Genomic DNA, 24454 nt, shown 5'->3' on the forward strand with positions numbered 1-24454 from the left:
TGAATTGTCCATGTTCATGTCCGAGCTCTTTTTACAGAACATGAGTTAGTTACCAGACAGTGTTTCAGCAGGGGAGGGGTGTAATTTGGGACAAAATACTCAGCTGTTTCTTTGGTAAATTTCTCATTGTAATCTTCCCAAAGATAATTGTGTGACGTTGCATAATTCATACGAGGTAGTTAGTGATGTCGTAATTATGAACTGTAATACCTCTCTAGCCTGACAAGAGAATCAGGGTTGGTTTTTCCCTACTTATTTACATGAGAGTAAATAAGACAGAGATACAAATGCCTTTCATGTGTGGAAACTGATGAGCGTTTTCTACCCATATACAGTAACTCTGCAACCAAAAAATTCCTTTTTCTCTGCTGTAAGGTGGTGAGTTACTGAAAACCAACTCTAAGAGCAGTTCTCTCGCTGCTTATGTTTTAAACCCGGGACCTCTCTGAACCGGGCAGTCTGAACAGTCTGGACTCATTAATTTCCTTTGAACCCTCTGTGCCATTTCTGACCTGCCGTGTGTCAGCAAGGACGACTAGAGAAATTATCTAAGTTCCTTCTTCATGTCCATTTATTTTTGAATACGGTGAAACTGTAGATCTCAGAGTGACTTTTTTAATGACGCCTTTTCACCCATTTGTTTCTTTTCCAGTGTTAACACTGGGAGTGTAGATAATTAACCAGCCTAATAATAGATCCAGGCCGAGATCACTTGTCCTTCTCGCCACCAGTGTATCCTTGTTCTGCAAGAGTCACATTTGTTTGATGTTTTTGAATCAATGAGCAGCCATTCTGGTCGAGAGAGAGGATACAGGGAATTTCATAGTTAACTGAACATCAAACGCCCCACTGAATTTGTATATTTGGAGAGTATGATCATTTATGTGTGTTTAGGAAATTTATGTGAGGTGGTAAGCTAACATTGACTCAGTCCTAACAAGCCTACAGGGTAAGTTCAGTTGTTATCCCATTTTACAGATGAGAAAATTGAGTATCAGAAAGATATAATAACTTGCCCAGCAGCTCATAGATGGTAAGAATACCAACTCTAAGCTAAAAAACAAGGATTAAAAATATATCTGTATACATGTATGAGTACATACATGGTACTATAGCTGGAGCGTTACTTTAGAGATCTTCCCACAAGGGCTACAGCAGATTAAATGCAGAATTATCTGTTTGAATTAATTGTTTACTTAGTGGTGGGGGAAGTTTGCTAAGAAAACAACTGTGTTATTCCAAGCAAGTAAATATCCCCCCTGTAAGGATTCAGGTGCAGTGGTTAAGATGCAGCTTAAAATATTTGGTTAAATTTAGTTTTAGATTTCTTTTAAAAATAATTTTTTGCATAAGTATCAAAAAGCTGTTGGCTTTGGTTTTTAGAAAGGGCTTTTACTCAAATTGAAGAGAGAAGTTACTGTTTTAGTGGTCAGGCGAAGGCTGTTTAAAATATTGGCAATCTCATGAAGTTGATTTTTAAAAAGTTGGTTTTGCTATTTCTTTGAGCACAAATTTAAGGGAAATTTAATGCAAAGGCAAATTTTATGAATTATTCATATATTGCTAATTTAAAAAATCCAAGATGGCATTTTATACATTTTAGCTGGATTAAGACTGGCTCGGAATTGAATATCGAATGTACTATTACTATTTTTTTTATTTTGCTACTATACGCTGATGGAGTAACTTCATGGTTTATTTTCCTTTCTCAGTTTACTGACTTTGTTAAAGGTTTGCTTTGGGAAAAATAAAAATTTCAGAAAGTGAATAAACTGTACATGTATGCACATGACCAATATTTTTATGGCACTAATAGAATTTGTTTAACAAGTGAAATTTTTTGATCAGTTGGTTTCTTGAGAAATTAAGTTGGTTTATGAAATAATAATAAAATAGACTAAGATCGATACTAAAATATATTGTTAGAAACTAACTCTTCCCTAAGAATTGTTGTCTATAATGCTGAGAATGGCCAGGTTGAGTCAATATACCTGGCTCCAGTATAGCAGGATTATAAAAAATGTTGCGGATTTCTGCTCACAGCTTTTTAGAGAGATTGAGGAAGAGAGCGCGCGAGAGAGGGAGAGCGAGAGACAGCGCCCCCACTTGCATGAGTGTGTGGGCCCCAGCCCTGGGGCGAGCTGAAAGTCGTAATAAAAATAAGTGATTTGAAAAAATCTTTGTAGCGTGCAGTCCCTAATCGGACTTTGGAAATACCGTAAGAAGTTAGTAAACTGGCTGCTGTGGTGCTTACTGGAATGAGTGCAGGTGTGTGTGTGTGTGTGTGTGAACAGTTATTCTTTTGAATTAATTATTTGGCACAAAAAATAGTTTGGCGTTGATACAGATTGGTTAAATTTGATATGAAAAACCTGAAGGAACATTTATGTGGCTGGGAGTCAGAAGTAGGTTGCGCTCTAGCCCTATCAGTTCCAGAGCAGTGGGAGGGTTCGGTTTCTTTATAAAATGTAGGGGTGACCTAGGAGATCCCTAAATTCCCTTCCATCCTAAAGCAAGCTATGTGAAATTTGAACCACTGCTACCACAATCCGCTCTTTTTTAAAAAAAACACTGCTATCTTATTTAAACCTATTACCTCGAACACTATTAATTTTAGGAAAGATTTTATAGATATCAGTAATTTCAGTTGCTATTAGAAAAAAATTCCTTAGGTGTAAGAGATTTAAATTTATCACAGACATTACAGAATAGAGTTTACACAGCTACTTTATAATATTGGTATTCAATCAAAGGCTAGCATGATAGTGTTATATTAAAAGGAAATAATTTACCTGAAATGTAACTAATAGTAGGCAATGTTTATTTTACTTTGAAATGAATCAGGATGGTTTTTATGTTTGTTTAATGCAGGTTCGAATGCATAGAGTGAGTTAAAATGAATGATAACATTTTCAATTAGTCTTTCTGGCCAGTCCTAACCGTCTCTTTGTGTCCATGTTTTGGAGCAGGAGCAAAGATTCCAAATATGTGAATAATCCTCTAAATAACTGATATGACAAGGCATTATATTTTGGGATTTTTTTTGTATTAAAATTTGTTTCTAAGTTATACTTGCTTAACTTAAATATTTCATTCAGATAATATACCTCAAATCCAGTTTTCAGATACGCCTAAGCTATCAGATATTTAATAAAGCTAACACGCCTATGATATTCTAAGTGTTTTACATTTATTTACTCATTTAATTCATTCAACAGTCACACAAGGTAGAAATTGTTGTTATTATTACTATTCACACACAAGATTTGGCTCAAATATCTTACTGCAGTGCCTCTTCCCATGGACGTAATGCAGGGGGAAGGACGGGGCTGGGGCAGAAGAAACGCTTCCCAGAAGCATGTAAGACGAGAGGAAAAATTTTACAGAGAATAATGGAGACACGATGGTCAAAAGCTGATGATAGATACATTTTGAAAGTAGAAAATAATAGTATATATTTATCAACTTTTAAATGTTAAGCTTAGTATTCAAGTAAATATTTTTTCTCTGTTTTCAGTACATGTTACACGCCAGGCACTGAGCTAGGTGCTTTCACATATGTCGCCACACTTCTTACGTAGGATTTCTCGGTCCTATGAGGCCTGGTTTTATCGTCCCAATTTCCAAATGAAGAAACAAGGTCTGTATTCCGGTGACTGCAGACATGATTTGACCTTTGCACGAAGGGGGGAAAAATCTGCCCCGTCCTGTCAAGCACATCCTGGAATTCTGTTGTCCAAACCAGATGGTATGTTGAGGCACCAGCCAATTATTAGGTTTGAATGTGGCATTTCTTTGGAGGGGAGCCTAGATCTTCTGTCCTTACGCGAAGTGAAGGGGAATTGGTACTATCTATTCTGATTCTCTCTTACCTTCAGCTCAGCTCTGTTCCCGCTTCCATTAGCTACGAACCAGGAAGGAGGCAGAAAAAGAGGGGGACAAAATCTGTCACTAAGACAACACTAAAACTCGGTGGAGAGGGACACATTTCAGGACTCAGGGATTATTTGCTCTTCCTTTAGAACACTGTCACCACGGATGTGTTGTCTGAACTGGGCAAATAATTCACGTCCCTTTAGTACCTCCCTTCGTGTTGTCAGTTTATTGCTCCTCAAAATTGGATGTGCCATCTTATATTTTAAAACGAAGTTTACTGCGTTGCTTCAGTTTTGAATGTCATGGTGAATTATTAAATTGTCTAAAGTGTAACCTCATTACATTTTTTGTTTTTAGTATAGTTGCAAGAGAGATTTTTGCATAGGAAGCATTGTCTTTGACTTTGTATTTATTTATATTAGAAGAGGGGAAACTAATTTTTTTTTCCACTGCAAAGTATGGGCTGGCTGGTTCTGGCTACAGCAGAATTGAGGTACCGGAAAAACTTCGGGAAAAGCCTGCCAGATACAGTTGTATGCCTTTTTCTAGAAGGCCTTTTAACTAGGTTTAGTTGCTTTTCTGGTGGAATAGACTTTGGGTGGGGTAGAGTTTTTTGATGATATTTTGTTGTTGTCTCCAGAGAAGCCATGGAACACAATCCACGCATTGTTCAGCATCTTTCAGGAAAAGCGTGTTTACTGCACGCCTGCTGAATGTGTGTTTTGCTACTTGCAACAAGAAAGATGCTATGTACTCAGTTCATGAGTTTAAGCTTCTGAGAATAATCCTTGTTGGTGTTGAGGAGAAAGAAATGGGAAAATCATCTTTAATATTAACATATGTCTACTTTGAAGTTTAAAGTCTAAGTTTATTTTTCTTAAGACTTTGCTCTGTCTCACTGTAACGAAAATAAGCTTGACGATCCATCACCACGTTTTTTCAGCACTCCGCTATTACTGTACCTTGGGTTCTGGTCCCGTTGCAGATAAGAGTGTGTGCGCTGAGTGTTTCTCCTGGGGGCCCAGGGAGCCCTAACTTTAGCCTTTATTTTAACTTTTCCAGACAAAACTCATTTTACTTTATGTTTAATTATTCAAAGAAAATTGTTCCTGCAGAAATTAAGGTATATTTTACCATGATAAATTTATAGCAATATATATATTTTTAACTTCAAATGTAGTGTTGACTCTCATCACATTTTATATTATTAAAACAGAAGGAGTTCCACTTTCAGGTTTTCAGAAAATTCTTAGTAGATAGAAAGATAAGAGTGTAGACCCTGTTTTTAATCAGTTTCTGAAGGGGAACCCTGAGTAATTGCCCAGGAAGGCTATGTTACGAGTCCAGGAATGTGGTAGAGCGAAGCACAGGCTCTGGGTCCAGACTTCAGTTTGGCTCTGAACTCTAATTAGCTCTGTGACCTTGAGCAAATTGCTTAAATCCAGGAAGACAGTACCTCATCAGGATAATCATACCTGACAGTGAAGGCTTATTGCGAGGTGCCTTGAGTATATGGCCGTATTAGATAGCTTAATTTTTTTTAATTTAAAATATGGATCTCTAATATTGAATAAAACCATGAAATTAAACTCATTACAAACGTAGCTTGGACATCTGTGAACAGTTTGAACAGGCCTTAGGATTGCTTATCTTACTACATGCCCTTTACCTCTCAGGACAGATAAACCCTTTAGCAGAATTATTAATTTTCTTGAAGTGAAGTTTTCTAGTTGTATAGGTACCGAAACTTTCATTAGCATTGGTAGCCTTTCAGTATTTTGAAAGATTTTGCCTATATTTACTTTTTCAGAAATTTAAAACATTTGTATATATTAAAGAAAACTGTATTTTAATGGAAAGTTAGTGATTTTTTGTTTGTTTGTTAAAGCTAGGAAAAGGTAGCATAGATTTGAATTGGGTATATTAGCTTTTATCCTGAAACTGAGTTTTACTTTTCGTATTTTAATCAATTTAGTTATCACATATATATTGCACACCTGCTTTGCCATGGCTAAGCATAGGGCTAGACATCTCATAAAAACTGTTGTGATTTGGTTTATTCGGTGTATTTCTGACCTGTGCTAATCTTTGAGTGATACCAAACATGCATTTTTTTCCCTCATTGTAAGCAAATTAGTAACTAGCCCCAATAGGTTCCTTTTATTTTTATCCATGAGCTGTTTAAACTTAAAGTAAACGAACAGATTCAGCTTTAAGTATAACAAAAACAATGTGTAAATGGCGTTTCTACATATTTTATTAATGGTCACATTTACACATACATGCTTGCACAAGCTTCCTTGTACACAGATGTGCCTATTTAAGTTTGGTGACAAAATGGTGCCACAAAAGGCACTGGGGAACCTGTGGGTAGCAGAGTGCAGGTCCCATTATCTGTCAGAGAAAAGCTCCATCAGCCACTGATGTTTACAAACTGAGTAATTAAAGTTTAAAACCTTAAGCTGTGTGAGTATTTTTCATATTGTGTGAGCAATTTCTGGTTGCTGAGTATTTACCAGATATATCCCAATCATAATCCCTCAGTATTGTAACTTATTTGTTTATTTATTTACTTATTTTAATCCTTACCCAAAGACATGTTTTTTGATTTTTAGACAGAGAGGAAGGGAGAGAGAAACATTGATGTGAGAGAAGCATCTGTTGGTTGCCTCCCATTTGCACCCCAGCCAGGTATCGAATCCACACCTGGATATGTGCCCTGACTGGGAATGGAACCCACAGCCTTTTGGTGTATGGGACAGCGCTCCAATCAACTGAGCCACCCGGCTGGGACAGTATTCTATATTTTAAAGCCCTATTTATATTGGAATATTCTTCCAGTTGATTTTGAGGATTGCATCAAATGCTAGTTAGTGAAATAGCTGCTGTCGTCTTAACTGTCTGTAAGAACCTTAAGAAAACAACAACCAAAAAAAACCCCCAAACAAAGCCCAATATAAGAACGTTGCTACTCAGAAGAGTCTCCTAATTACAGTGTAGAAGTCAAATCCTGGTTCCAGATATAGCTCTGCCACTCACTAGCTGCGGGACCGCAGGCAGACTGCCCAGCCTCCCTGACCCTTCACTTTCTCCTGTCGTTTGTCTTTTCTTCTTGAGGATAAAATGGAATATGTCTAATATTTAGCTTCCAAAAGATTCTGGTGTTAGAAGAAAGCAAATCATCAAATGGAAATATTAGTTCAAAATCTTGCAAATAGCATAATTTCGTCAAATGTGAAAACCATTGTATACTGGGTGTATGGTAATTTTAAAGAAGAATTTTATGAACTGAACTATAATTTTTAAAAATAAAGGCGCTGTAGTTAAATAGTAAGGGGAATCAGCCTAGGTGATGCTTTCGTGCTGAAATGTTTAGTGACCAAATGTCTTTTTTTTTCCTCTTTGGGTAAAGTTTTTTCCCGTGTGTCTTTTCAATTGATTATGGAAAAAATTTAGCATATTCAATAGTAGACAGAGTAGAGCACAGCCCTGTGTACCTGTCACCTGGTGTCACCAATGATCAGCTCCTGGATGGTCCTCTTCCGCCCATCTTCCTAATCCTCTCCCTCCCTTTCATGTTATTTTGAAGAAATTCCCAGATATTGTATCAATTTCATTTGTAAAGGGTTTAGTCTGTGTTTCTGAAATACAAGGAGTTTTTGCCCTGGCTGGTGTGGCTCAGTGGACCGAGTGCTGGCCTGCGAACCAAAGAGTCACCACTTGGATTCCCAGTCAGGGCACGTGCCTGGGTTGCGGGCCGAGTCCCCAGTTGGGGGTGTGCGAGAGGCAACCACACATCAATGTTTCTCTCCCTCTCTCCCTCCCTTCTCCTCTCTCTAAAAATAAATAAATAAAATAGTTTTCAAAAAATGAAATAAAATATAAGGAGTTTTTTCCCTTAAAAACAAAAAGTGTTCTCTTTAGCTGTTTTCAAAATAAAGAAACTGAAGCAAGGCCCCCATTTCTGTGGAATCTGCTCAGCCTGTTTCACCACTCAGCGTGGTGCAGATCTCTCAGGAAGCCACCTTCCGGGCGGAGAGGGATGCTGGTAGTCATGTGGGTATCACCAAAAAAAAAAAAAAAAAAAAAGATCCAGCAAAACCACCAAAACATCAGCTGGGGACCAAAAATTTAGGAGGAGGTCGGACTGTTTTCCTCTCTCATGTCAGCTTCCCCGAGGTTCTGTCTTCTGTGAACTTGTGGGAGAGTCTCCAAAGGGAGATTGAATAGGACAGGACCGATAGCTTTATGGGTGACAGTTTTTGTTTTTTTAAGAGGAATTTAGAGGTTCGGGGTCTTTTGCAGGCCTTTGGACTCCATCAAACCTTTTCATCTCTTGCTCTCTTTCAACCCACAAATGTTTGGCGAGGCGGGTGGTCCCTGGGTGGGCGTGCATGACCAAGGCAAGGGTGCTCTTTCTCCTTATGAAATGTACAGTCTGGTGACCTTGTGCTGTGTTGCCCGAGTGTTGGGAAGTACCTTCTGCTTAGGAGACTCAGGAGAGCTGAGGATGTGGGGGTGGGAGCCGTGAGGGCCCAGAAGGGCCGACTGTGGGCATGGGCCGCTCTTTGACGATTGCTGCCAAGGCTCATAAAAGAGAAGTGATGACATGGGTTACAAGTCCTGTAGGACATGAGCCTCAGCTTATGAATAAAGAGTGTGCACGTGGGGGCCATTCTGTCTGCTGACTCTGGACCCGATCAGGCCTGGCAGACGCGGAGCAGAGGCACCTGGACAGCCAGGAGGGGCCGGAGATGGAGGGCTGGCCAGAATGGTGCTCATTCCTTCATTCCTTAGGGGTGAATTTTAGTAGTTACCTACCTACTTCCTTCTCTGAATAGCTTATTAGGTAGGCTAAATCATATACTTATATTTTCGGGTTTATAGGTTTTTGGCTCACGTTGCTGATCTCTATGAAAATGGGCTACGGGAAATATCACAAAACAGCTGAATTATTCAGATGCAAACCACACTGAATTTAAAGATGTCAGTTTCGAGTTCTTTGCCTTTGCACCAGAGATAAGGGGCAGAGGGAGTATTTACTGCAAAGGTTATTAACTGTGGGGTGCTGTTCCCAGGTTGTCACATACCTTACCTCATTTCTCCTTGCCACCCCTTTAAAAGGAAGGCGTTATCCTCATTTTGCTGATGAAATCAAGGTTCAGAGATGCCACCCTGTGAAGATCACCTGTCTAGTAAGTGATGATTTGAACACAGGTCCTGGAGTAGATTTGAATTATTTCTCTCTGCCAGGCAAGGTGAGAATGAAGAAATAGTCAACAGAAGAAGGGGGGACTGTTGATTCCGGAAGCGGTAATCAAGTCTAGAATGCCAGTTTGTTTTTTGAATACAATGAAGTGGTGACAAGAAATGTTTATTTACGATGTTAAGGACTTCTAATGCTCAAAATGAGTGTGGTTTCTTTAGCGGAGGTGGAATAAGAGGAAATTTTCTTGAAGACTTTCTAAAGAGCTCTGATTTGTTAGTTCCCATGGGCGTGAAAAGGGCTATTGACCCAATGAGGGTAACACACCAAAGACATTCATTCCTTTGGCTGTAGTTTATTACTCTCTCCGGGAGCACTTGGTAGCCTCAGATCTGTTAAGACTCTTTGCCTTCATCATACAATGGTCATAATGGGACGTATGAGGTGTTACTAAACGTGCAGATACTTACCTCTTCGACTTTAACCTCTGACACTTGTTCTTGGAATTCAAACCCTGTACGTAGTGGAGGATTTCATATCTTGCAGGTGTTAATAGACTGAAATTTCTAAGTTAGACAAGGCTCATCTCAATGGACCACTTCTCTGAGCTTCTGCCCTGAAGTCAGACTCTACCGCTTACTGTGTGACTTTGAGGGCAATTAGTTAACTTCTCCTAGCTTCACTTGCCTAAAATGGGGATGACGATAGTACCCGCCTCACGTGATGCTTGTGAGGAGCTAATCTATGTAAATGATATATAACTCATGTAAGATGCGCAACACTAGCTCAGAAGGAACGTGTCAGCCGCTTTACATTGGTGGCGACGACGATGATGGATTTACTGTATGCTGCTCATATGCTACAATCTGTGACTGCCGGGATGCGTGGAGCTCGCGGTCCAGTGGGGAGATAGCCAAAAAAGAGCTTGTTGATATCATGTAGGATGTCAGCATGCTAGGGGCACATGGGAGGAAAAGGGACTTGTGTCTGTACCAGAATGTGAGGGTCACCTGGGAGTGGACTCTTGAAAGTTGGCCATGTGGCCAACCTTTAATGTCTGTGGGCTTAAATATTCAATCCAAGAAGAATATTTACATTTTGGAAAATCTTGGACAAAAACTCTTATAGTTAGTAACCTTTGATTAATTACAGCTCTACTGGCAACTCAAACTTCCCCTTTGTTTAAGCACCTCTTTGGCACACTGGCATAGACTTTACCTTCAAAGCAAAGTATTTTCCTTTCCCTTGTTCACCAGGCAAAATTTAAGCCAGAAAGAGAAGCTTCCGTAGGCTGGTACAGATACATAGTAATCTGAGAAGTGTTGGTCACAGTAATGTCGGTCTTTACAGGAACAGGAGGGAGTAGCTGGGTTTTGGCTTTGGTTCTTAATGATGTGGCTACATTCATTTAATTATATTTTGTTTTACACCCAGTCTAGTATGCTGAAACACATCAACTCAAGTGTAAAAGGACAAGAGTCAGTAATAGAATGGTCATGGTGGTTGATTTGTTGAAATTGAACTTGATTGTAATTTTTTCCCCAAGTTACGACCTTAGAGCGTGGAGCGGAAGGCTTTGTTCGGGTTTTGAGAGCAAAGTCCTCTTCCTAAGGAACCCTTAAAATGGTTGTGTGGAATATTTAAGCTCGACTGTATCGTGACTGGGCAGCCAGGAGGTAGGTAAGCTACAAATCACACCCCGAGTACCTAATGAGGTTAGCCTGTTGAATGGAATTGCTTAACTCAGTGGTCCTCCAAGTGTGGCGGTCCTCAGCTTCACTTGAAAACGTGTTGGAAATGTGAATTCTTGGCCCCTACCCAGAGCCACTGAAAGAGAAACTTTGGGGGTAGACCCAGCAATCCATGTTTGGACAAGACCTCCAGATGATTCTGATTTTCTCTCAAGCGTGAGAAACACTGGCTTCGATTATCCATCCGAACATTAACAACAACAAAACCCCAAACCACGAGTGATGACTTTGACTTGTGGCCTGATTGAATCTGGTTGCTCTTTCTGATAGTGACAGACCAAGTGGTACATGAGCTTCTTGTGGCTCCGTCTGGAATGTTGTGAAAACCCTGTCGTGTCATCAGCTACGTGCTGACGTAGCTCTTCTCCGTGACAAGACTACTCAGATGTGTGTCATAAAAGGGCAGGTCCTGCCCTTTGAAACACCAATTTTTTTCAGAAAGTCATTTTCATCAATTTTGATTTTTATAGTATGATTTTTCCTTTAAGAATTGTCCTGTGAAGTAGAAATGATAGAAACTGAAACCAATCAGTTACTGCCACACAGCTCAATATATCATATTAAGATTATAATCGAAATTGTTATAATGAAAATATAACAATTAAGATATAACAAAATGAAATGGGCTCTAAGCATTGTAACCACGTGTGCTCTGCTGAGCCTTGAGAATAATTGGTGCTCTTTTATTTTCATTCATGATCATTCAGCTACATGTTCTCGCATCATAAGGCCTGGTTCCTCCTTCAGATTCTGCCTCCTCCACTTACCTGATATTGACAAAGTTATTCACGACTCTAAGCTTCAGCTTCTTCATCTGTGAAATGGGATAACTGAACATACCTAATCGTATAGGACTTTTGAGAGTAATAGATAAGAGACATGTGAAGCAATAGAGCTAGATAAACGTTAGCTGCCGATGTTGTTGTTGTTGTTATTACAAATACTGCACTACTACTACCACCTCTATGCCTGGGGGCGCAGCGGCTAACCCGCACGAACTTCGTGGTGGGTCACTGATGTGTGTGCCGCGTCTGTCATCTCAATAGGAGACGGAAGATACGGCTTCTTTCTCTTCTTATATTTTTAGCATCTCTGACATATCACCCTTTATTACTCATACATACATTTTGTTCTTTCTTTTGCTTAGTAAGTCATATTTGAGTGCCTACTGGGTGTTGGGCACTAGCCAGCATTCCTGCGCCCTGGATCCTTATGGCGGAGTGTCTCATTTACTCAAGTGTATGCTGTAATTAGAGTGGGCCTGTAACTGCCGTGGCCGTGGCCTTACCCACAGAAGCATCGCCTGCTCTGGAGTGAGCCGTGCACTTGAATCCTGACTAGCCTGCCGCACTACGCAGTGACCTGTCTGTGTAGTAAACTGTGTCTTTCCTTAGTCTTAGTTTTTATCATTAAAACAGGAATGATACTTGTAAGGAGGTTTGAGGATTAATTAAGACAGTGTTAATAAGTACCTAGAATAAGGTAGGTACTTAGTAGATGCTCAATAAATGGCAGTTCTGCTTTTCTACCTTTTCTCGCTGTAGACCACCCAGAGTAACTGGCAGTGGTGGGTTGAAGCAAGTGTAGTTGCCAGTGTTTTTTGTTTCATAATAGAACCTTTGACCTTTTTATTTTTTGAAATCAAGACATCCCACTCAATGAATTGTTTTAAGTGGATTTTTTAAGCTTGTTATTTTGCATTAATCTGTCATTGATTGACCCTCGCCTTTTTGTGGACAGAAGTGATAAACTTTTATTGGTAATTCTCATTCACATCTTTGGTTCCTAATTTGTAACTAATTAGTTACAAATTAACTAACTAGTAACTAATTTGGTTCCTGCTATAATCATCATCATCATTTAAACTGTGAATCTTGGAAGAACACAAACTGAAGATATCGGAAAGCTAGATTACCGTTGTATTCTCGAGCTGGGAAAGGGACATTAGAGATCCACTCAAACTCTCTCCTTTCTCAGATCAGCAGGGAGGTCTAGAGGATAAAAGTGCCAAGGTCATGTGACATGCCAGTAGTGGAGCTGGGGCTTCCCGGTGTCTGAAGTCATGCCATTGATTTATATTGATGGTCATGTCTCGGTCATCAAGTTCAGTCAAGAAGAGCTGTCACTCAGCAAGCCTTCTGTTTTTCAGTTGTGTACTTTCCGGGAAGTATCCTAGCAACTAGATCAGTGGTTATGATACTTGGCTCAACTCGCAATCAGAAAACACAAAATCGAGGAATGATCTATGGAAATCAGAGCACTCTCGATGTGGCATTTTCATCATTAGGTAGGAAAACGAGCTTTGTGCTGCTCTCATTTCTTGGGTTTGATTATTAGTGTCTAGTCCTCCACCCATTTTCTAATGGCACAGACACATTTTAGTTTTTTTAAATTAGAGGTTAAAAATGAGCAGAAAAGATCAGCAAGAGTGTGTAAATCGAGAATGATAAACTTTAGAACCTCTCTGAGAACAGAATGTTTGACAAAATGTGGCTTTTGAACTCTTTGAATTACCAAAGCATCATAAGAAATAAAATGTTAAACAAATGTATAGTTTATCATTATTATCATTGGTCGTGATGCTGGATTGTGGGGAGGAGTGCAAGGGTGTGGTGCTTGTGCCTTTGGGCTTTATCCCGTGTTCTTAGCATCAGCGATCTGCTGAGACTATTTCCTTCTGAATTAGTGCAGAGCCTAAAACCCTTCTCGATACATTGCATCTGGAGACCTTTGAGTTAAAAAAGAATGTCAGGGAAAGAGAAAATATCACCGAAGAGGTTATGGAATCCTGCTTGTCAAATTCCTTTTTTTAAGAAAAGATTGAATTGAGAGAGAGAGAGAGAGGGAGAGAGGGACTGAGGGGGGGCAGGCGGGGAGGGGGAGAAACATCAATTTGTTGTTCTACTTATTTATGCATTTAGTGTTTGATTCTTGTATGTTCCCTGACCGGGGATTGAACCCACAAACTTGGCATACTGGGGACAATGCTCTAACCAACTGAATCATGTGGCCAGGGCCAAATTCCTTTTCCTTTAATACCATGGCTGTGGTCTTTGTGTGTACGTGCTATGGGTAGGGCGGGTCAGATGTGTTCATTGCTGCCTCCTTCCAGAATATAATTTGAAAATGTTTTCATCAACTACTTTTCACTTATCAAGCTAAGCTTTAATTTTAGTTATCTGTAGGACTCTTCATGCAGAAGAATGCCAGAGCAGTTGGGTCGTTGTGTATTTTAAGATTCCTCACCCACTTCTGAAATGCACTTTGTTAAGCCAGGGTTTAGACCAGCAAGCAGTGTCCTCCACACCCTTCCTGCCCTTTAAACTTAATGGCGGCAGAATCAGGGATACTTTGCCTCTGTGTGGTCTTGCAGATATTTGATGGCTATTTTCATACCTCAGCGTGTAAGAAAATAGAGCTATGGTGAATCGCACGCATGGATGCCACGTTCATCAGTACCTGCTGGATCCAGTTGGGAAAGCTGGGCCACGGTATTGCGATCTTAAGTGGCAGAGAAAGATGACAAATTTTATTTTTATATTGAATGTTCTCACCTGGTTTTAATTGCTTCTGCTTTGTTAGCAAAAGTAATGCTTTTATTGAAATTATTATTGGACATCAAATCACTCTTTGTTAAGCCAGGGGTACTTAACTTTTGTGGTTTTGCTTTTTTTTAAGTGTTCCAAATAAAGTGTAGTAATAATGCACGGTACACAGAGAGGGAGTGAAATTGCCACTTCCTGATCTGTGTCCCGTCCAGGGCGGCTTACTGCCCTTTGCTGTGGTTAAATGCTGTTTTAAAAGTGGTCTGTGCCTGCTTGTGTTGCAGGAGCGCCCCAGGGCCTTCGACATGCACTCCCTGGAGAGTTCCCTCATCGACATCATGAGAGCTGAAAACGATTCGATTAAAGGTAATTTTTTAAATGTAACTCTTTGATTTCCGTAGTGTAAAATTTGTACTATCTGTATAACCTGATCAATAATATGGCAAATATTCGGGATTCTTATTTTGTATCCAGTCGGTTTTATGCATGTTTGACTTCTTGTTAAATACTCGGTGGCCAGCCCCCGTAGGCCCGTCAGGGTGTTCACTGAGAGAGCTTCCCGAATACCAGTTGCTGCGGGTGGGCAGGCACCCGGAAAGACTAGAACCGCGGCCTCAGTGTTTTATGTCTCAGGCAACAGCAGCGCAGTGCCGGAAACGGGTACGTCTGTCCACTCGTAGCAGTGACTGTACCTGAGGGAGATTTCGAATGTCGATAGGTTTTTAGCCTAGTTTAATGTTTTTTTAAATAGCCAACAGTTCAAAGTTAAAATGATGTTTTGTTGTTCTTGAAATATTTCCTGTGTATTACATTAAGAAAAAATAGTGCCGTTCCTGCTTGGATCCCGGCCTCCATTCTGTGCTGTCTTGAAGAAGACATTTGAGTTTGAGTTGGCCTCAGTTTCATCTTTATAACAAGAGGTTTCAAGTCAGCCTTACAATAAGGAACTTATAATGGGGAGCTTTAAAAATAACGTACAGATGCCTGGGTCCCATCCCATGTGTGGGTGGGGCTTGACAGATTATGTCTTTTTCTAAAAAGTTGTTTTAAAGATACTATTTATTTGTTTAGAAAGAAGGGAAGGTGGGAGGAAAGAGGAGGAGAAGAATCAGTGTGAGAGAGAAACACCTATCAGTTGCTTCTCGCATGTGCCCTGACCAGGAACTGAACCAGTGACCCTTTGCTTTGTGGGGTGACTCCCAACCAACTCAGCCACACCGGCCGAGGCGACATATCGTTTCTTAATGTCCTAGTTGATGCTCATGCGTAGCCAGGGTTGAGAATGGCCAGAATAGATGTTTTCTAAGGGCCCTTCCAGATCTGATTTTGTGAAAACTATCCTACAAAATAAAATATAGGGTCCAGCACAAATAACGCCCCTTTTCTGCTATAAATTTTGCTAGTGTGAAATCATAAGCATGGAATCCTGTAACATAGCAATGTCACACCCAAGCACACCATACGACATTCTAGGTGAGATGATAGTGTTGTCCGTCTCGTGCGAGACATGCGCGTGCCCACCAACCACACTCGAGCAAGCCTCCTGCCGGACCCTGTATGTTTCTGTACACATATCTATTTTACTCGAAGACACTTAAAAAAAAATTAGGTGGTTTGGTATGTATGATCATCCCCCTTAAGTTACTTGTTTGTTCACTTGTCTGTCCATTCGTTCATTCATTCATTCATTCATTGCTTATGAGCCTGCTCTGTGCCAGACGCATCTTGCACTGGGGTTAGACGTGACAAGGTAGCCTGTGGCTTCAAGTGGTGATCAGCCTGGGCCAGTTCTGGGGTTTTTTTCAGTTTGGTTTATCATATTACTGATGAGTAAAACTAAATATCTTTCAACAAGTGAATAATGGTCAATTTTTCAATGAGGAAAGCTTTTCGGAGTCTGCAGAGATGAAAATAATATGCATCCATCTGATGAGGTAACTTTGAAATAAGATAATTTTGAAGGTCTTTACTGATGTCCTTGTGGAATTCTGATAGGCGACAAATCCAATGCACACCGCTTCTGAGGAAAGATGATCTCTCCCTCAGAATTGATTTTATTTCTGCCACTTCTTAGCATTCCGACTTTGGATAGTCCTTCAGCCTCTTTGACCTTTCTTCTCATGTTTTCATTGGAAAAATGAGGAGAGTCTCGGCCCTTTCTAGACCAGAGAAACTGCACACCGTTAAAAAGCAGCCAAAGGAGCAATCTGAACGAGGTCTGTGGACCGCAGCAGCGTCCGTCCTGGTTCCGCACTGTACTTGTGTCCCGTGTGACCCTCAGGGCACCTGCACCAGGGGCTCCTGGGATCCCTCCGTTCCGCTTTTTGCAACTTGCTATAAATCTATAATTTTTTCAAAGCTAGAGGTTAAGTACAGAAAAGGTAGCTGAAGGATATTTTTTTATTCTTAATGTATTTGATTCCTTCAGCAGCTCACTCTTTCTTTCTTTTCTTTATTCTGGAGAGCTTCTTAGGTACTAGGTACTAGGGATAGTAAATTAGAACTCATTTTCATGGTAAGTGCCTATTCTTTTGTTAGAGAAAGCAGTTTGCAAGCAGCAGATGTAAACAATTTATTATGTGATTCTCTAAGAAGCGTCTAACTAGTGTTTAGGTTGAGTAAAAGAGTTTGCGTAAGTTGTTCTTATAGGATTAACAGCAGCATTTTCTTAGTTTATCAGATATAGCCAGGGCATCTCTCTCAGGTTTATTTCTTCTCTCTCATTGTTGAATTTTTGTGTAAAATTCTGCCTTTATTTAGTATTCCCTTTTTTTAAAATAATCTGTAACCAAAACTTACCTAATTTTTTACCTAAACTTACTTAAAACTTACTTAATTTTTACCTAAATGAAGTTTCTTTTAGCCGAGTCTGTAGGGATAATCAAGAGTTAAGTCTGATGAAAGAAAAAATTAAATCCAATTGGGCTTGTGGGGAACACAAAGGTTCTGCAGATTGAGATCTACGCGAAGCGCAGCAGAATGGAGCCAGGTGGATCTGGATTTGGGGGGCCGTTCCGCCAGCACAGTGGGTGAGGATTCAAGGATGTGATGTACCTATAAAACCCAGCGTGCTGTCCAGCTTATAGAAGACGCTCAGTGAACAGAATCAGTTACGACTAAACATCTGTTACGTGATCTCATGCTTATCACACGAGAAAGCCAGTTTCAGTTGGAGTTGAAGTGCCGAGGTGACTTAAGTGTATCAAGTATATATATGCAAAGTAAATAAACTTCGTGTGTGTTTCCCTTCAAAGAGCAATGAAGAATTCACAGATGAGTTCATGGTCCCCGATGCTAGCTTATAGTTATGCTTGACGTATGTATATTTTTAACCAAGATGATGCCCTTCATATCACTGTAGTGTATCATTACCACAAGGTAGCTTTGCCTGGGGGCAAACTTTATTTCTGGTCAGACTCTCTGTACTGATTTAGATACGCGTTGGGAAACCGGATGCCTGCTTCTACGAGTGGTTCTCCTGTTTTGTGAGAGTTTGTTCAAAGGAAATGATAAAAGTTGAACATCTTTTAAAAAATAACACATTGTCCTTTAAAATAAGTATATAAAACCTGACCATCCATTTTGAAAATAAATACCCTTTTCACATGCCCAGCTTCCTTAGAAACAGAGAAAACAGAAAATGGGCATTAATTCTATGAGACTAGTGGAGAATGATGTGCCTCTCAGAAAAAAAAGTATAAACATTCACTTAGAGAATTCATTTGAGAATTGTTCTAAAGAGACTCCATCATATAGAGGCAAAATTTATATTTGGGTTTATCTGAAAAATAATTTAATAAAGTATGTTGCGATTGGCCCCATTTACTTTTTTCCTTCATTTGCGGCTCCCCCAGAAACGCAGGTGTATGCACGCGTTCAAGTAACAAAGCCCGAGGTCGGTGCGAGAACGTCCCGTTGAACGAACTGGCCTGGCTATCTCACTTATTTAAATCAAAAGCGAACAGACAGAAAACTGAATTTGCTTTTTCCTTTTGGGAAAAAAAAATCTCCCCTAATGTAGTCGGCTTAAAATTTTTATTTTTGCCGCCAACAGATGGCAAAGTGCTTAATAAGCCTCGGAACCTTCAAATAGAGTTTTTGAGTTTCTTCATAAATGTGTCAACGACTGCAGCTGGCTCGTCGAAAATCTTTTTATCTTTTTTCCTTTTTAACATTTTAACAGATGTACCAAAGGAGTACCTAACCTTCATTTCATAATTTATATTAGTTTTTTTGTAGTTTATTTAAAAATAGCTTTTCTAAGAATTTTAAGGCTCCTGTCATGTTCTCCACGTACAGAGGTGTAGCGCTTCCGGAGGAAAAGGGTCCTCCCTCCACCTTAGCCCCACGCCCTTGCTCCGGTCAGCTGGCACGTATGACGTTTTTGTCGTCTTCGGGTTGCGGGTGGCCTCCTCCATAACCAGAGCTAGTGGCAGTCCACAGAAGCTCTTCTCCGGAGACGATTTCACTTTCTTTTCCTGCCCACCAGCCCCGTAAGCTCAGAACCCGCGCTACAGACCACCTTTGGATTTTGGTCCCCCAGGTCGCAGCTTGTGCCCTGCCACGGTATTATCAGGCTCATCGAGCACCTTCTTCACCTGGACAGAAAACTCGTTCCCTGTTGTTGGTATTCAGATGAACGAACATTTGGGGAGTATTGCATGTCGCTGCCATTGTGGGGTTTTTCCCTGGCCTGTGAAGTTGGTACTTATTGTTTAGAAATGGAGCAGCACGAGCTAGATGAAAACCACATGTGAGCACATCTGTTTTCAGCCTTCGGGAAAACAGGCCGGACACCGCGAAATAAAGATTCGTGGAGCCGTGTTATATTCAGTGCACGGTGGGAGAGACCTCTGCAAACCAAGGAGCCTTTTGTTATCTTCCCTGGGTGTGAGGGGAGTAAAGGAATACAGATGTAAACCAAACAGTAGTAGTTTGTGGCCTGGAAGCACAGGTGACAGCACTGGAATAAAAAGGCAAAAAACAGCACTTAAAAATGATCAGATGTCAGACGGAGTCGAACAAATCACTCTTTCGTGATAGTGGTTGGGTATTTTATGTCCTTTACACGAAAACAATTTCATATCCAATTTGCTTCATTTCACTAGAAAGCCAAATGAGACAGCAAAATTATTGTGAGAACAAAGGCAATTTATACATCGTCCAAACATTATAGTTGTTCAGATATTAACTAAAGTATGAGTCAGAACATCATCTCATTTCCCCCCAGAGTGCGGTAAAATGAGTGTGTTATGCTCTTCATATTGTTATAGAATATGTCTTGCTTTCAGTTTTTGGAAGGAGGAACTCAGCACACCCACCCCAACCCTTCTGAGTGTCAGACATTTTAAATTCTTAATTTGAACAGAAGCAGCAAGGACTGCGTGGAGGAATGCAGGTTGTTTAAAGTGCCCATCTTTGTACGCGTCCCCAGGGCGCCCCGGAAGCCAATGGCCTGTGCAGCGAGAGCAGTGGGAGTATGTTAACCAGTTGGGTGTCTCTGCCTCACTTGCTCCATGCGTTCATTTAATAAGAATTTAAGAGCTGGATCTCCTTCAAAAATGCTATGTATTTAATTCCTGACTGCTGAAGGTATTATGACCTTGCATTTAAAAATACTTTTGATATCTTTCCCTTTCTTTATTTGCACATTAAATTTAGGGGCCCTTCCCCCCCCCCCCATTTTTCATTGCTCTGGGCTTGAAACAAATGCATAAATGAGTGGGTAAGTGATAATTCCATCTGTGCCTCTTTTCTTTGTTGCTAAGCAAAAGAATTTATAATAATCTCTCTAGAAGAAAGTCAAACTCAGTTGAAAGTTTTGTACACAAAGTCTGTTTCATTAATTTTATATAAGGTTTTGTTTTTATGTCCCCGAAAGAGAGTGACTGTTGGGATAATTATTTCCATTCTGTATCTTACTGAAGCAGGAAAGGAAGTTAGTGCTACTTAAGAAGGATACTATAAATAATAACCAGGAAACCTGAAATTTTCCTTCGATACATAATTCTCCTAATAGTCCTATATTCCAAATTGCAGTCACGTAGCTCCGCTCGAAAGAACAGATGTTGCGTAGTGATGCAGAGGTTTTAGAACAGGTAGTGCGCACTGATGTTACGTAGACTGAGACAGCCCTAAAGTCCTTCCATGAGAGTCGCTGCAAATAGGACTCTCATATCACTCCGTTGTAAATTTGAATTTCAGAGTAAAAAAGTTTTCTGAAAGGAAATGAACTCTCACTAACTTTTGTTGCTATAATATTGAAAGGATGTGTTTCACATGGGGGTGGTGGGTGTCGTTTCTTACAGTGTCTAACCGATTTCTAGTTAAGTCAGGGTGACTGTGGTGATTCGAGAAAAGACTACTGCACGCTGGCTACCCCAGTCCCCGTCACCTTTTCAAAGGGCTAGATGGACATTTGCCCTTAAACTCAGGTTTAATTGAGTATGACACGAAGTGCCATAAACAAGAAATGGATAATGCAAACCAGCTAATGTCACTTGAATTTATAATCGAATATCTCCTTCCTAGTAAATTACCATTACTTGGTGTCAACTGTCTCCGGGCATATTGGATGATCTTCACATATTACAAGTCTTAAAGATTCGGAGTCAGCCAGGCAGCTGCCAGGAGCCAGGCTGGAGCCTCCCAGCACTTGCTGGCTCTTTATTGCTGTGTTTGGAGGGTACCAAGTGATTCAAAGCAGTACAGCAGCGGGTGGGGGGTTGCTGAGACCCCTGGGGAGTAGAAAGTTGCCCTACTTCTAGAAGCCTCCTGAGGAATGGTGTGAGGCACGTAGCAAAGAGTGTACCTTAAACTCAGCGACAATGAACTTGGTGTGTGGCTGTTCAGAAAAGACATGGCTTCCTCTCCTTCTGCACTCTCCCTTTCCTGACTGCCGGAATGGAGAAACCCTAAACAGCCTTTCTCTTTTGCCTGGCATAGTTGTGCCTCAGGGTGGGACCTGGGCTGCTGTGTCAGGTAACTTCCATTGTGAGGAAGAAGAGGGCAGAGGAGCGGGCACGCTTGTCTTCGTGCTGCCGGTGCGGGTGTGTTCTGAATTGGGCACCGCTGGCTCCCCTCTGGGTGCCGTCGGTCAGGGTCTGTAGAGCCCTCGCAGCGCTGTGTATAATAACAGGCAGAGTTACCAACGTGTGGGCTTTGAACTGCGTGACTACACTTTTCAGGTTGGGGGTTGGTGTTGGTTTGGTTTTGTTTTGTGTGTTTTGTTTTTTACGGGGAGGGTGGCGGAAGGAAACGTCTGGGAGAACAAAATACGATGTTTGTGAACACCAATGTGCTCACAGCATTGGGCTGAAGCCTTCCTTACCCTGACCTCTGAACTGAAGCCAGCGTGGTGCACACCGAATGCTCCCGTGCCCCGGGCAGGTCCTCTTCCGCCCAGGTGATTTCCAGACCACGTCCTGGAAGTAGGATGTAGTGATCGCCCGCCCTCGGCACACTTGTGAGGGACTCATGGCCCTTGTTTTGATTTGTTCTGAAAATCCTTATAAGCAGTTGTCACATAGGGGGGATTTGTCTTATGTCATCCATGATATAGGTCCATAATTACCTAAGCAGTCCCCTTATCTTAATCCTGAACATTGAACACAGTCTGATTTTGGGTCCACGATAATGGAGTCCTCCTCTTCAAACACTGTTGCGACTCTGACTGTACCGGGGTGAGAGCCGAGGGTAAAGGGGTGGGGAGAGGGTGACAGTAAACGTTTTGTGTCATTGGAAGGTTTGTAAACATTTCTTTAAAACTTCTAGTTTATCAACTTTTTTTTTAAACCATTAAGGCAGACATTTTATGGCTGTTGTGACTTAATTTTGTCTGACGCACATTCAGGGCAGTGAACTATATATGTGGCAGTTAACACTCAGAGATAACGAATTAGAAAACTGACGGCGACCAGGTAGCACATTATGTGCTTTTCTGTAATGTTTCACATTTCACACTCAGTACCATGTCTGGCTTAATGGGAATAGATGTTACCATACAGACAGACAGGAGCGATGTTATTTAACATTGAGACATGAAATCTGAGAGACACTGACGTAGTAAGGTTTTCCCACGTCCACAGTTCGTCAGTGTTAAATGTTAGGGACCTCCGCAGGGTAAAAAACGTTAAGGAGGACCAGGACACTTGTAGAGATCCATTTTGTTCATGCTCTGCGTCCAAATTAAAGATAATAGCAGATTGTGTACCTTCTGATAATGTCACTTACTATTTTGGTTTTTTTCCTTCCACGTTACAAAATTCTGTGGAGAGGTGACAGCCCTAAAACAGTCCCACCTGCTCCTGTCTACACAATGGAAGTCCTTCTGACTACGGAGTAACACAATAGGGTGTTGCTGTGACCGTCCTGAGACTGTCCTTGATCCTGTTCCGCGATCCTGGAACGGTTCGTTGTTGACTGTGAGGGCAGGGAGCCATGCCACCTGGTTCAGAGCTGCCATAAAAGTACCCAAGGTTCTCTTTGCTTTCAATTTAGCAGCAGGAAGGCGGAACAGTTACACAGTTGTGCGCAAAATTATTTCTTCCTGACGTACGTGGAATTTCTACCTGAATGTTGTAGCGGTTGATTCACTTCTGAGCTGTACATGCCTGATTTGTGAATTTCCCTGCTCACTTTTCCCCCTTGGGTGGCCACTAGCCCACTGCCAAAGTTAAAAGAGGGACAGGAGAGAAAATTCAGTGACCTTGTTGTTGTTTAGCAGTAAATATTTGCGAAAGGAATCCATTTTTAATTGGTTTTAAATGAGTTAGTCCTTTTTTGAATCTGATCGGGAGCTGGCCAGGCTGCCCCTGGGCTTTATGATGTTGTCTGACTGGCTGATTCGGAATTCAGCGCCACGCCAGTGCACTCCATTCTGAAAGCAAGGTTTTGTTGTCTTCCGGGGCCTGCCTGGTAACCAGTCAACGAGGAACATCAGTGGAACTCTGAAGGGAAAGCAGTTCCACAGTCTCTCCGGAATCCAGTTGGGCAGGTGCCAGGTGCCATACATTGGGAGAGGGAGGAGGAATCCACCAATGAGAGGACCCTTTTTTAATTCTTGAGAAACCAACAGTCAAGGACAAGCCTTAATTCTGAAAAACAGCCCTGATTAAATGAAGTATAAAGAACCTAAAAAAATCTAATTTCGACTGGCTGTAATATTTCAAATAATAAATGCCTGGCATGGTTAATTACATAGAGATATCGACATCAGCCACTTGGTCTCTATCGTAAATGATTACAGGTCGTTAGCTTGTTAACAAACAGACCTTCCCGAATTGTCAGAAATAAAAAGAGAAGCATTTTGGACTGTGTCCAAAGCTGACTCTGCCATTCTTGGTCACGTGGCCCCGGGCCAGTCACTTCTCTTTCTAGGTGTCGGTTTCCTCACTTGTAGATGAAGGGGTTGAACTTCACAATCTCTAAGTTATCATCAGCAACTCCATACAATCTCCCTGGCATGCTGTTCCTCAGTGACAAAATCGAAGATTTTAAAGGGTTAATGACTGACAATAGCGTATGACCTTCGTGATTCTGGGTTTGGCGGTATTTACCATTGAGTAGCTTGTAGAAGGGATCAAACCAAGAATCAGATTTAGTTGGCCGAGTGAAGGCTTTGCATCTAGACTGCGTCTTTCCTTTTTCAGATAGGCCTAAGTATATTACGTGTAGGAGGCAGTTGTTAAACTTGACCTCATGAAATGTTTCTGCTCTTGGTTTGTGGACCACAGGCCTCTTCGGCTGTGAGAATTATTCGATGGGCCTGTGAACCCCTTAGGACCAGGCATGCCAGTTAGTGTCTTTTGTGTGTGCGTGACCATCTTCCGAAAGCATATGGATGCTGATGTGATGAATTGAAAATACATTTAAAGGTGCCGATGAATTCACAGTGGCCTTTTATGGTCGAGGTGGTGGTGGTGTTTCACTCGTAGTATCCACTGGAGTGGTGGTTGTCACAGTGGGGAGCCTCTCCGAAATGTTTTGATCAAAATGGGCCTTCATGGTTACAGCAGCTATGAAACACTGCTCCAGAGAACTCCTCTCTTGTTCTGGTATAACCTCCTGCTGTTAGA

At 41.1% G+C, this 24454-nt stretch overlaps 1 protein-coding gene across 4 annotated transcripts in view; it reads left to right on the top strand.

Moving 5' to 3' along the window:
* Positions 1-24454, top strand: part of CPEB4 (cytoplasmic polyadenylation element binding protein 4) — a 56513-nt gene that overhangs the window by 2591 nt on the left and 29468 nt on the right. For all 4 annotated transcript variants that reach the window (XM_045185156.2, XM_024576989.3, XM_045185157.3 and 1 more), the window contains exon 2: positions 14663-14744. In XM_045185156.2, coding sequence (XP_045041091.1) covers positions 14663-14744 — 82 coding nt within the window. The remainder of the gene's footprint in view (positions 1-14662; positions 14745-24454) is intronic.

Source organism: Desmodus rotundus, chromosome 6 (assembly GCF_022682495.2).
Source record: "Desmodus rotundus isolate HL8 chromosome 6, HLdesRot8A.1, whole genome shotgun sequence".
Taxonomy (NCBI): Eukaryota; Metazoa; Chordata; class Mammalia; order Chiroptera; family Phyllostomidae; genus Desmodus; species Desmodus rotundus.